We start from the raw sequence: 14,505 nt of genomic DNA, 5'->3' as shown, positions 1-14,505 counted from the left end.
TGTCACCTCCTTGATGGTGATCAAACTTAGCATTAAATAGTAGGAAAATCTGAGCTTAGATTTTCAGCGGTTAAAAATTAATCCTTTGTGGATGAAGCACATAAGTACATTGTAAAGAACTCTTATTTACATGATGCCAAAGGTTCACTTCCTAGATTATTTTTAATTACAAACGGGAAAAAAATACCTTTCCAATGCCTGCTTCTTTTCTGGACCCAATATGGATGAGAATGTGGGGGTGGGATTTGAGTTGGGATAGTGGGGTGCTGGTGAGAGGGATTAGAAAACAAGACCATGGCCTAAGTAGAGGTGAGGAGATAGGAATACATTTAAATGACAGGGAAAGAACTGGCTTTATTTGGTAAAATATGGATTTAAAAGCATACTTTTTGAATGGATTTTCTATTTGGATTGATTGTTGCAATGAAAATAGTGAGGAAGAGAAAGTGGATTTTTATGTTTGTAATTTTAAAGACAGCTTAAAACTTTGGCTGTTCAGAAAGCTCAGAAATTGAGTTGTTTTAGGTAACTAAACTCATCGATGAGCTCAGGTTTACTTCTTGAAACATGAAGTAACTTATCTAGATGAAACTCCGCAATATACCCTCCTGCCATTCTGAAGAGCATATTTTCATATCATATCTGTTTCACAGTTTATAAAATATTTAAAGTGCTCTATAAATGATGGTAGTATTTTATACTGTTACGGTTTCTTGGGGAATCCGACCGATGATGATGAATATCAGTTATTTCGGAAGTCGTAAAGCACTGACACCTTCAGAGTCTATGATTGAGGTGTAGGATCGGTTGGCTTTTTCTCTACGTTGCTTCAGACTATTTGCTGAGATTGTATCTGATTTTCATGTTTTTTTCTGTCATTTCCTGGCAGTTCATATCCCTTCCTGTTTGTTCATAATCAGACCCTGTCAGTTTTGCTTCAAGCCATGCAGCCCCTCACACCCAGAGTAAAATCCAGATCCTCTAATACGGCCTACGACACTCGGCAGGCCCTAATTTTGTCACTTCCCCTCCTTCCCTCTTTCTTCTGCTTTGTAGACTCCAGCGACAGTGGTCTTCTTGTTCTCTTAAAAATAGGCCAAATGCTTCCCAGCCTCAGAGCCTTCGTACTTGGTGTTTCCTCTCCGTGGTGTCATCTCCCAGCTGTGTGTATTGCTGTCTCCTCCTCAGATTATAAACTCTCAGGACATTTTAACTGAAGTCATCACCGGTCATGCCTGCCCCCTGCCACACGTACCGCCTTTCCTATTACGCAGTGTAATCTTCCTCAGAGCACCTGTCACTCTCCAAGTTTACCTAATTATTTCTTTGTTTCAGTGTTTATTGTCCGTCTTCCCCACTAGAATGTAACTATCTTGTTTTTCTCTGACACCGAAAAACGGTCTGAAATATAATTGGCATTTATATTTGATGATAGATTTCTCCTCTGGATAATCAACCTTGTTAAATTTTCAGTAAGTGAGGGGTACACAGGCTCTGGGTGACACTCCCTGGTGTCACTTTCCAGTGGAAGTGCTATCTGTCTTTTTGTCATCTATTTTGAGTCACCAGAAGGAATAATTCCCATCTGAATTCTCCGTAGATGAAGTTACCAGTTGGTTACCAGCTGGTCATATGTTTCTTAGACTAAAAGGTCTTTCCTTATATTTAGAATTTTCTTTATGTAATATTCTTAACCGTTGAATTTGGTATCCGGGGTCAAGGGAGAGGCAGTATCTCCATTTACCATGAGGTGATGCCTGTACCTAGAAGGACCAAGGGAAATGGAAAAATACCTGTGGCCACCTGCTGGGTACTGGGAGAGAAAGTTTGGGGTTTTCAGTGTGGTTGACATTGTATGCACATGTGAGTGATAGCCAAGGACTTACTAATTGACATTTCAGCTGGAAACCTTGGAAAAACTCCCAAGTCCTAATGGAGGGTCGTGGCCACCCATCTCTGCTTATTTTCTTGCAGGATTAAGGATGACTGATGATAATGTAGGAGGTTAAACTCAACTGCTACTCCCGAAGGTCACAATTAGGTTAATAGTAATTATTCTGTTGTGGGGACTTGGTATTTTCTTTCAAAATACTGATTATTTTTTCTGATTGAAAAAGTCAAATGCTCATTTTATAGATATATAATATAGTATTTATCAATGAACAAGTATTTATTGAAATGTTATGTCAGGCACTATCTTGGTGCAGAGGACAAAAGAAACAAACTCCTGTCATCATTGAGAAAAAAACAAACATAGTAAAGAAGGATAATATAACAGAGTAAATGCTAAAGAGCATCGGGAAAAGACGTAAAAAGTACTACTACTTGTTATCTTCCTCGTCAAGACTAACAGCGTAAATTTTCTGAATTAATTTCTATTATGTATGCCTATATGCGTATTTATTTAATCATCTATAATTTTTACAAAAATGGTGTACACCAATGGTGTACATAAAATTTTATAGTCTACTTTTTTTAAAACCTGGTATTTTACCAGGAGTATCTTCCTGTGACGTTAGATATTCCTCAAATATATGATTTTCAGTGTCCAAATAGCTTTTCATGAAATATATGTTACGTTATTTATTTAACATTCCCATTTTATCCGCATTCCTATATTGTTGGTTATTCAGGTTCTTTCTAAATTTTCAGTTATAAATACCACTTGGTGAATATCATATTAACTTATATCTTGCTATCATCTCTGATTACTTTTTTAGATTTGAATGCTCCACCTCATACTCTCATCAGTGTATGATGAGTGATTGCCTCGTGGATTCTTGTCAATATTGACTATTTCCATGTGTTTACTTTGCAAAATTAATACACTTTAATTTGCATTGGATATTGCTTCTGTAGATGTCAATGATACGGAAAAGGATAGAGGGCCTGGTGAAATAAATAAGTTACAGTCAAGAAAGTGTGGAAATTTACACCATACTTGTCTTTATAAATATTGATCACAACTTATGCACTTGTTGATGTGAAGGTAATTTAAATATTTTTGTATGCAATTACTTTGGTAAGCAGATTATACATTACTTTTAAAAAAGAAGACTTGGTTAAAGAACAGAAATATGAAAATTTATATGACTGGTATTATGAAACCTATGGAGAAATAAGGAGACTAAGATATTTTGCTACCTCATTAATTTTCATTTGCCTCAGACGATAAAATAACCCAAAAAAGCCTAATCGTCAATATTCTACCCCTTTAAAAATCTATTACTGTTGTGATTATTTTCTTACTTTACTTATTACCATTCTCATTATTAATTTTGTTTATTGCAATGTGATTCCAAGGAGAGGAAGACTTTAAGTCAATATACAATTGCTTGGATTATTCAAATGTAAGCTAATACAAATTAGCTAAATTGCAAATAAATTATGTTTAGGTTTTATGTCTGATTGAGAGAAGATACTGTTTATCCCCAGAATAATTTGGGGAGTAGAAAGCCAGGCTGGGAAAGTTCAAATGATTTTCTTTAACTTTTTTAAGCCAAGAACCCTTTTCACATTTGCATCTTGTTGATTTGTTTGACACAAATACTGTGACATTCCAGGATGTACATTTATTATTAAGTATAAAAATGCACTTTAAACAATTACATAACATTTTACTCTATTCTGTTTGGGGTTATTCTTAATTTTCTTAGAAAAACATAAGGATTAACTTTTTTAATGACTGCTTTACTATTACAGGTCATCCAAAGCAACTCTTAATAAATTGAATATTGGTGCTGTTGATCAGAAAATAAGATTTTTATCTTGTGTAAATTCCTTTTACTTATTTTAACAAATAGGGAAAACCATTTACTTGTAAACTTGATTCATTTGTGCATACTGAAGCCACTTTCCACCTCTAACCACTGTTAAAATTACAGCTTGTCTTTCAGAAGTTCATTCATAAGTCAAGTATGGGAATTCAGAAAGCGTCTCCTACAGAAGCTAGGTTGTTGAGAGTGGCTGAATTCTGCACCGGATCCTTTGCGGCCATGTTGTTATAAAACGCTCCAGTTGTCCCTTGGACACTTGGGGAAAGTCTGCTGTTCACGCTGGCCTCTGTTAGTCACCACTCAGGCCTTGGCGCCTACTCATGTTGCTGTCTAGCGCAGGCCAACTCTTATCTACTCATATAATGTTAACTATTCGACAGATTTGTGTAATTCATTAAAAACAAATCAAGGGAGATAAAAGTCACTTTTACTGAGGAGACCTCTGTTGTGTTGCTAGTACATTTAATTCTCAAAACATCCTTGGGAGGGAGATGACGTCCTTAACTTACAGGGGAAGTCACTGAGTCTGAGAAGACCCTGGTCACGTAACTGGTAACTAGCAGAGGTGGAATTCAAACCGGCATCTGTCCAATTGCAGAGGTTAGATTTTGTTCTGTCATATTGTGCTGCTTCCTGAAAGAGCAGTGATGGCGCTAATGATGGCGACAGAAAGAGCAGTGATGGCGCTAATGATGGCGACAGAAAGAGCAGTGATGGCGCTAATGATGGCGACAGAAAGAGCAGTGATGGCGCTAATGATGGCGACAGTATGACAAGGATGGCAGTGTCCGTAGTAGCAGCAGCCGACCCTTTGTCAAGGGCGCACTGCGTGCCCCAGATTATCTCATTTAATCCTCACCATCCTTAGTGTAGCTTTAGACAGAAATGGAGGCTCAGGGAGGTACAGTGACTGACCTGTCACTCACAGCAGGTAAGCAACCAACAATCAAGCTGATCCTATTCTGATATTTTAAAATAAAGAACTCGAAATGTAAATTTGTTTTTTTCATTTGTCTCAGTGCTGTTACACTGTAGCCATTTTGAGTAACTTGAAGCTCTTTGGAATCTATTTTCATTAAATCATGGCTGTATTCATAATAATTTATATTTTAATAGGTTCCATAGCTTTATATTTTTTCCCAGTGCTGCTTTGATTCGTAAATAGTGATACATATTGTATAATACCCCTTGAGGTTGTTCTCATTTAGGAAATGAGGACACAGACCTCCAGGGTAATTGTTTGCCTAAGGTCTTAAATCTAGAACAGGGACTTAGGCAGGTTTTGATTCTAGGCCATGCAGCTGCTTTTATCTTGAAATCCTTTGTGTCCACATGTTGGGTTGTTAAAGCTGTGATATGAGATGGGTTGTCCAGAGGGATCTTGCTGCATTTTTTCTGATTTCTATTGGAGAAAATTAGGTCCCTGGAAGTTCTGTAACTAGAAGGGCAGGAAAGGATCCTTGTGGTTGATCTAATTTCTACTTTAAAAAATGATCACAAGTATTCATTCCACATAAAATATGTATTCACTGCTCTCTTTTTTTATTTAAGATTTCACTAGAAAAATTATACCACAATTATTTTATTTAAAAATCTGTATGGAAAATTTTTGAAACAAGTAGCTTAAATCTTTCATGCTGACAGTTAAACTTGTTCTGTTCTGTTCTCGTATCAAGTGCAGGCATAGATATTAATAACTGTTAGCCTTCCTATAAAACCTCTTACTAAACTTACACAACAGCATCTTTGAGTGGTTACATTTTTGTTCCCTAAACACTGAAAGTCTGCTACTGTGAGCCGCTTTTGTACCAGTGACATAAAAGACAGGCTTCTCACCATCTTAAGACCTGAGAATCCTGCTGGGGAGATAATACAGGTCTAATGAGAAAACTAGGAAAACTGTGTTGTGTTTCTACACTTAAGTGCTGAGCGAACACAGGGCAAAGGGGGCGTAAATATGGGGGTGGGGGTGGGGAAAGAAGGAGGGAACAAGATGTTTCTGCCTCTGTTGGGCACAAAACTTGTAACAGTTATTTTTTTTCTCTCCAACATCTCCAATTAAGCCAGAGATTTATAGTACAGTACAATACGTTGTTGATGTATTAGAGTTCTTAATGGACTTACTATCCAGTTGTTTTTCACATTCTTCTTTACAAATGTGACCAGGTTGCATTACCAAAGTTTGGCAGTGAAAGTATCTGAATCATTTTATAGACTATTTTAAGGAAGAATCAGGAAGCAAGGTAATACTGAAATAGTAACTAGTATTTTTGTCTGTAAATGCAGTGATTCAGATTTTGTTACTAATGACATTTCCTTAAGGTTTTCTTCTTTAGCCAGTATCTTGCCTGCACACACCCTAACCTAACCCTAACCCTAACCCTAACCCTAAGTATTACATTTGTAATTTGCATATGCTCTGGGTCTGTAACAATATAACCAAAGGGCAAGTTGGGAGGAAAGTGAAAAATCTTGGGTGATGCTTTGCATGTCACTTTTTTTCTTTTCATTTTTTTCCCTAAGAAATTGTACTACTGTTATAAGTTTTGTAACCCTCTTCTTATATTCTTATCTTTGGAGCCAGTCACACTATAGAGCATCCCTTCTCGTTGCCACTTTAAATTATGTGTAAAATAAATAATTTAATGCTGAATTAATAAGAGAAAAGCTTGGGAGGATTTAAAAAATATTTTTAGTAAAGTTGAGAAAACTCACATAATTATGGATATTCCTGTTGAAATAGACTTTGCAGATGCCATGATTCAGTCTCTAACTTCCAGCAAGTGGAACATCACCTTGAGGGGAGCTGGAGACTGGAGACATTGAGATCTGCTGTCTGCTCCAATGAGCCCTTTTAGTAAAAATGCAGGAAGTGAGTGAAGGCTGCCATGGGGATGGCAGCAGTGAGAGTGGAAAGAGATGGTGGACGCATAAGACGTTTACAGGTTACACATATATTGTTTGAGGAATCAGAAGTAATGAGTCCCAGGTGATGGGAGAGTCAATGAAACTTTAATTGAAGTAGACACCAGGATGAATGCCTGGTTTAGGGAAGAAGTCATGAGCTTGATTTGATGAGGCATGTTGAGTCTGAACATCAGTCAATATGGACATGTTCAAAAGGTATTAGGAAATGTGAGTCTGGAGCCCAGGAGAAAGGCTCGGGTCACACGGCGCGGTCCTCAAGAATAATGAAATCAAGGAAATGAGAAAGTCTTATCTCTTGTTGCCCTTAACGTACATGACACAGTGCCTGCCATGTAACGGGTACCTAATGAATGAATGAGGATTTGGCAGAGTCGCTTACGTCTTTGCCAGTGAACTAGCTAAGAAAAGAAGGAGAAAGGTTAAAGATAGGACCCTGGGCAATGGTTGCTTTTTAGAGGACAGGCGCAGAGGAAGGGCCGTGGAAAACAAGGGGAAAAGCAATTTGGGTAACGTCCAAGACAGACGATGAAGCACAAGAGAGGATGAAGGGAAGAGGGTTGAAAAGGAAACATGAAGATCAAGAAAAAGCCTGATTTGGGGCAGTTTGGGTGTCGGTGCTTTCAAGTGAGTGGTTTCAGTAGAGTAAGGGTAATGGAAGTTTATTAGAGGCAGTGCCTCCGTGCACTATTTTTCAAGAGGCTGGAAGATAAAGGAAAGGATAAAATGGTATCAGGAGACTGTAGGTTTTCTTAAAGGACAGACATGCTTGTAGAAGAGAGGGAATTTAAGAGGGAATGCAAATAAGAGATGGTACAGTTGCTGGAGGAAGATTTTGGAGGAGGTAGGAGGGATGCCACTAAGCTCTAAGTAGAAAGGGCTAGTTTCGGAGGGGTGGAAGGGATGAGTTCAAGAAATACTAAAGAAATTAAATCATTAGGACATGGCGATAAAGTTAACGTAGGAGGTGAGATAGAAATGAAGATCCTGGCACAGGTGAATGGTGGTTCCATTTTCAGTAGGGAAGTAAGATGCATTCAGTGTTGGACAGGGGAGCCAGAGGTGCTTATGGAGTCTGGCTGGAGACACCAGCTGATGGGACTATATGGTCACGCTTGGGGGAGCTCTGGATCTGGGACTCATTCGCATAAGGGTGGTGGTTGGAACTGTGTGACCAAATAGGATTATTCAGGCCGCACCTTGCAGCGTAAGAAGAGCTGTGGATTAGACATGTCGTTCTGGCATCAGCTGCCCAGAGTTGGGCAGGCAGAAAAGGAGAAACAGTTTTTCCAAGAGTGTGTAATGCATGGAGGCCAAAGAAGGAGAATTTTAAGGCAAGTTTGACAGTGGAAATTTATTAATAGCAGCATTAGCCCTTTCCCTGTTGTTGAATGTGCGGGAGAAACATCTCTGAGGGTGTTTCCTTACCAGATTTTCAAGGATTTTGACTGAAAAGTAGTTTTTTTCTATTTTGTTTAGGATCTATCAGTTAAAGGTTTTTTGTTTTGTTTTGTTTTGTTTTACATTGTTAGTACTTTTTTTGTATTATAGTTTTCCTGTCTCTTACCATTTGGGGCCTACTTTAGTTCCTATTTTTCTCTGTTAGACTTGGAATTCTCATAGGACTATCATTATAATTGGTCTATAATAGGCCAGTGTAAAACCTGAGCCTTTTTCTGTTTTGGTAATTTTGTAACCCTGGCAGCTATGAACATTACAATAAACCTTAACTCATTTTGATGGCGACTCTTGCTTAAAACGTTACAGGCTCCATGTGTTCTCACCTTGCTGACATGGTCCCCTCGCGAAGCTTGTGGTATAGACAGGGCAGATTGCAATCATCATTTCTCTTTTCTAGTTACAGAATCTGTTTCCTCATTTAATTATGTTACCGATTCAAAGATAGCTCTTAGTTTTCTTTTTCATTGGGCATTATCAGAAATGTTACAGCTGAAAGGAACCTTAGAGATGATTTCTTCCAATGTCTTCATTTTACACATGGGGAAACAGGCCAAAAGAGAGAAAATCACTTGCCTAAGGTCACATAGGCAGACAGAGCAAAACCAGGCTATGGGACGCAGCTTTCCTGATTTCTGGTCCTTACAATAAGAGTCACACGTATAATTTGCATTACAAGTAGCAGGGGGCTGTGCACCGCTATCTTTGATATTCTTGGATTGCTTTTGTTTCCTGGGAATAGTGTGCAGTTCGTGCAGCCACAGAAGGCAGAACGCTCATCTTGGAAGGCTTGGAAAAGGCGGAGAGGAATGTCCTGCCGGTTTTGAACAACTTGCTGGAAAATCGGGAGATGCAGCTTGAAGATGGACGCTTCCTCATGTCTGCCGAGCGTTACGACAAACTTCTCCAAGTAAGAAAAGGATTTGTGTGGTTTTTCTTAGCTGCTGAGCTATGGGTAGTGCCATTTGTTACATAAGACATGATCGTATCAGAAGGAGGACACACTGGCAGATGGCCCATATGTGTCAAACTGCTGAAGTCAGGTCATGAGTTTTCAGTTTTATAGGCTCTGCTCATATTTGCAGACCTTATTAGAAAATGCCCAAGGTTTTTGACTTTTTCTTGCCAATCTAATAGCGATTCTTTCCTTTTTCTCTCCTGTCAAGTCTTCTTCCCTTTCTTCCTCCTTTCCTATCTTCCTTTTTCTGTCTCTCAACAACTATTTACTAACGGCTTCTAGACAGTCGTGGGAATACAAAGCTGAAAAAAGTTCAGTTCTTGGACTCAGGAAGCTCAAAGCCTAGTAGATATTGACAGAAATAAGTAAGATATTTCAAAGATACCCTGATGGTCCAAGCTACCAGCATCTGATGCCCGAGCTGTAAGAACCTCCTCACTACACCGCCTGCTTCCATCCTTCGTGCCCCACAGTAGTCACTGGTCGCTTTTAAACGTGCGAGTCAGGTCATCCCTCTGCTCTAACCCTCTACCAACTTCCTGTTCTTCTCAGGATAAATTCCAAAGTCCTCACAGTAGAACAGCGTCTTGGATGATGTGGGCCCCTACTGCCCTGGGGCTTTACCTCCTCTGTCCCTCTCCTTTCTTACTCCACTCTCGCTACCAGAATTCTCTTTACTGTACCTTAAACATGCTGGATAGGCGTTCTCTCCCTTATGGGTGGTTCTCACAGGCACTTCTCTCTTCCGGAATGGTTTCTCCCAGACATCTGCCTAGCTCACTCCTGTACCTCCGTCCAGTCTTTGCTCAAATATTGTTATTAATGGAGCCGCCCTCACCCTCCTATTTAAAATTGTAATGTGCCCGCTGTCCCCACACTCCCTTATCCACGCGTTTTTTTTTTCCATAAAGTCTTCCAACATCCTGCACCATTTACTTACTTATGTTTTCAGTTCATCATCTGCTTCCCTTTACTGGGTTATAACTTTCACTAGGAAAAGGATTTTTGTCACTGATGTTGTCTCAAGCTCTTAGAGCAATGCCTGGCTCTTGGTAGGTGTTCAGTAACTACCAGGGGTGCCCAAAAACGGCACACATTTTAAGGGATGTTATCTACGTGTTACTTTTTGAAGTTGAGTTGAATTACAGTAGCAATGTGTAGTGTGATGTTCACGCAAAAGATGGCGTTAATCAAATGAATGCTAGCCTCATTCATTGTATTACGATTTTAATACGGTCTTTTCTTTTCTTAAAATATGTGTACTTTTTTGGCACCCTCTGTATTTGTTGGATGAATGAGTAAGGGCAATAAAATCTTTAAATTCTGTGGTACAAGTGCGTGTAAAGAGGCATCATCAAGGGAATGCGGGACTCCTCGAAGACTTTGGAGAAGGGGCTCGTGTGATGTCCCAAGAGGACGAGGAGACACCCTGTCTGCTCAGCAACAGCTGCCCCACGCTGCATCCCTCTGGCTAAGCAAGTCTCCAGGGACGGCTGGCTCCGCCTCTGCAGTGGAGCGCTTGTAGTACCTCTCGCACCTGTTCTGTGGACATTCATATGTGCCACTCTTACTACCCCGAGTTGGTTACAGATTGCTCAAGAGCCATCTGTGTCATAAACGTCTTGATCCTGCTCCCAAGTTGCTAACACAAGCCCAGAACACGCTACGCGCTAAGTAATAGATGCTACCACCAGCGGGTCCGATTGAACTGATGCCCCATGACTGGCAGGAGTCCTGCTGTGTGAGTCTCTTTTCTCGGAAGCCCGTCTGGCGACCCTTTTGGTGCCCTGTTTCTCTACTGCTTATGGGAGATCCTAGACGGTGTTTTCATTGTGCAGTATAGTTGTTTTCTTTTGGGTCTATATAAACATGGTACCATACTAACATAATTAGAAGGGGGATACTTGAGGATTTAATCAGTAAGAAAAGTTAAATTCAATCATTCTCATTGTTACAATTAACTTGTTGACACGACAGCCTTTTTTATCACTCATTTTTAAAAAAAATCTTATTTTAAATGTTAATTTATATTTTATAAGTAATATAAATAAATATAAATATAAGTAATAATTTACATTTGTTATTTTAAAAATAGGCAGTTATTATACAGAACATTTTAGATACTTTTGAATTACAAAATAACTATTATTTGCCCCTATGTAGTTACTTGCCACTTTTAGTAAGTGATTTGGAAAAGAATACTGAGATTATGGAATCATTTTTTTAAGTATAGGAGTTACTTTATAAAAAGAAATTTGATATATTCGTTATTTGTTTAGCAGAATTCTGTGCAAAGTTATTGAACGTGTTATTTGGGTAGGCAGTTGGCACATGGGGTCAAAGGTCTTAGTACACACGGAGTGCTTATTATTATTAAGTGGGAAGGACGTACTACATCTTTTCCCAATGTAAATATCAGTATAAGTATATATAATTTTTATTGGTAAACGTAATTTCTGTATTCATAGACTGTCTCATGAGAACCACAGAATTTCTATGATAAAAGGATTTCAGCACCTTAATTAAACCCTCTCTTATTTCTAGCTAGATTCCGTATACTAAATTTGAATATCTCAAAATGTCAATGGTTCCATGGAAGTGATTATAGTAGAATTTTGTTGTTATGGAAACATACGATCGGTTTGTAAAATTTTTATTTATATTCTGATCATCATTTTCGTATAAGTGGAAAATAGAAATATTCACATCTCAGAAAAGTGTCCTCTTGGTTTCTCAGACAGGGTGAGAGCCAGATTCTTGTTTCCTGGTGCATGTGACATAGTGTCAGTGTCAGTCCTTTTAATTCAATGTAGGATCATGATTTTGGTTATGCTAGAAATGATTGGTCATTACGGTTTTAAATTATTTCATGCACTCAATCTCCAGACACTTGTCCTATTATGTGCTAGAGGTAATAAGTCCTTTCAAGAGTTTGCATCCAACATGAGACAGTCCTGTACAGAAGTCAGTGCACAAACGTATAATGACCGAAGCTTGTACAGGACGCAGTGGAGGGCTATAGAAGTGGTTCCAGTGGAGGGAGGGGCCAATTTTAGTGCTGATATTGTTGGTACTGAGCTTTGAATGATACCTGCATTTACACTGTGCAAAGTGGGAAGGGTTGGTGAACCACCGTGATGTGTCTGGAGAGCCCCAGTGGTGACATGGGCTGGAGCACAGAGGCAGGGAAGGCGGGCTGAGGGGATGGTGTGCAGTGGTTGCCGAGACTGGGAGAAGCAGACTGATTCTGGCCACGAAAGGACCTGAGTGTCATGGAAGGAGTTTTGGCCCTGTCCTGGGGGCCATATGCTCTGCAGATCTGCTGAAAGCTGAGGAGCTGTGTCCCAGAATGTGCACATTCACATAAACTGTGTCGCTCTGTGGATTCTTCCCCGGACAGTGAAGAACCACTGATGAGCTGAGGCAGAGATGGAAGGAAAGGCATTTAACAGGCGCCTGCTATGGACCAGTAGCTCTCACATATATGATCACACTTAGTTTTCGTAGCAGCCATAGTAATGTTGGTGATACTGCTCCCACTTTATAGATGAGAAAACTGAGGCTCAGAGGGTATAATAACATAACAAGCTCTCGGTCACTTTAGTGAGAGTTTGCAGCCAGCACTTATACCTCCAAAACCTGTACTGTCTCCAGTCTCAGTTCCACCATCTACCCGTCGCAGGACCGTGGGCAAGTATGTAGCTCCTTTGAACATCGGTTTGTTCACTTGTGAAAAGGAACTAAATGTCTGTTTGGATTCTGGTGAATGTTAAATGAGAAAAATTCATGGCAAGTGCTTACCATGTAGTAAGTTTTCAATACGTGTTAGTTATTACTGTTCATATGCTGTGGTAGAAGTATCCCCATCAGCACACTTACCTGTTGAAAGTCCAGGCGGGCTCTGCTCTGCTCTGCTCTGCCGGTGCTCTGCCCTCCAGGACCACCTTTTCCATCCTCTGTTCTGAACCAGCATATTTCCCTAGCGCTCCTGACTCTAGTGCTCTGTGTCACTGAGCAGGACTTAGAACCCCAACCTACCCCTCCTTTGTCCCTTGTTATGGGAGATGCTCCTCCGTTAATACCAGTTTTTACGTTGTGAGCCTTCCCGGCACCCTGAGCCCTGTCTCACTTTGCTCCCTTCTTTGACATTTAGACTTTGAGAGGATTCTCAAATACAGTTTACTGAGCAGTCAGAGCCTAAATTCCTTAGCCTGGCAGTGCTTGCACTTGTAGTCTGTATCATTCATGCCGTAATTTTTTAAAAGATTTTTATTAAAAAATATAGCTAACATATATAACATTATATCAATTTCAGGTATATACCATAGTTGTTCAACATTTATGTACCTAAAGAAGCGATCACCATGATAAGCCCAGCAACCATCTGACACTGTACAATGCTGTCACAATATTATGGACTACATTTCCTATGTTGTACATTACATCCCCGTGACTTATTTGTTTCGTACCTGGAAATTTGGACCTCATCCCCTTTCATAACTTCCCCCCTTTTTGTAGTTTTTCAATTACAGTTGACATTCAATATTATTTTGTATTAATTTCAGGTGTACAGCATAGTGGTTAGACATTTATATAAGAAGTGATCCCCCTGACCCACCTGGCACTAGACATAGCTATTAACATATTACTGACTGTATTCTTTATGCTTTACTTTACATTCCCATAACTATTTTGTAACTACCAATTTGTACTTCTTAGTCCATTCACCTTTTATCACGCTGCCCCAAACGCCACCCATCTATCACCCCAACAAATCTAGTACCCATCTGACAGCATACATAGTTATTACAATATTATTGACTATATTCTTATGCTATACCCCACATCCTCATAACTAATTTGTAACAACCAATTTGTACTTCTTAATCCCTTCCCGTTTTTCACGCACCCTCTCAACCCCACTCCTGTCTGGCAAACATCAAAATATCCATGCTATAATTTTTTATCTTGTACTCTTTTAGGATCATACCAAATCAGAAATGGATGCTTGGAAGATTGTTCGAGTTAGTGAAAATTTCCGGGTGATTGCCTTGGGTTTGCCAGTGCCTAAGTACTCTGGGAACCCATTAGACCCCCCTCTCCGTTCCCGATTTCAAGCCAGAGATATTTATTATCTACCCTTCAAGGTCAGTAGGAACAAGGATAATTTATTTTTTAAACAGTTTTTCTATTTATAATAAATTCAATTACTACAAAAATGTTACTGTGTTTGTAGATGTCCCCTAAATAATTAATGGAACAAAAAAGGGGTATAGGATGAAGAAAATCTCAGGAAATGCGGAAGAAAAATTGTTGTGGTATTATTTGTCTGACAGTTTTTAAAAAGGCTACTTTTTTTTTAAGAAAATGACACATATCAAGACATTT

General features: G+C 39.3%; 1 protein-coding gene across 1 annotated transcript in view; it reads left to right on the top strand.

Annotated features, from left to right (window-relative positions):
* The window catches only part of VWA8 (von Willebrand factor A domain containing 8), a 305,649-nt gene that overhangs the window by 35,705 nt on the left and 255,439 nt on the right, over nt 1-14,505 (top strand). Inside the window, exons 5-6 of the mRNA XM_074329337.2 lie at nt 8,902-9,069; nt 14,100-14,264. Coding sequence (XP_074185438.2) covers nt 8,902-9,069; nt 14,100-14,264 — 333 coding nt within the window. The remainder of the gene's footprint in view (nt 1-8,901; nt 9,070-14,099; nt 14,265-14,505) is intronic.

This window comes from Rhinolophus sinicus, chromosome 16 (assembly GCF_057876585.1).
Source record: "Rhinolophus sinicus isolate RSI-liver-muscle chromosome 16, RSI-T2T, whole genome shotgun sequence".
Taxonomy (NCBI): Eukaryota; Metazoa; Chordata; class Mammalia; order Chiroptera; family Rhinolophidae; genus Rhinolophus; species Rhinolophus sinicus.
The sequence above is the reverse complement of the archived record's forward strand: the minus strand, read 5'-3'. Positions and strand labels throughout refer to the sequence as shown.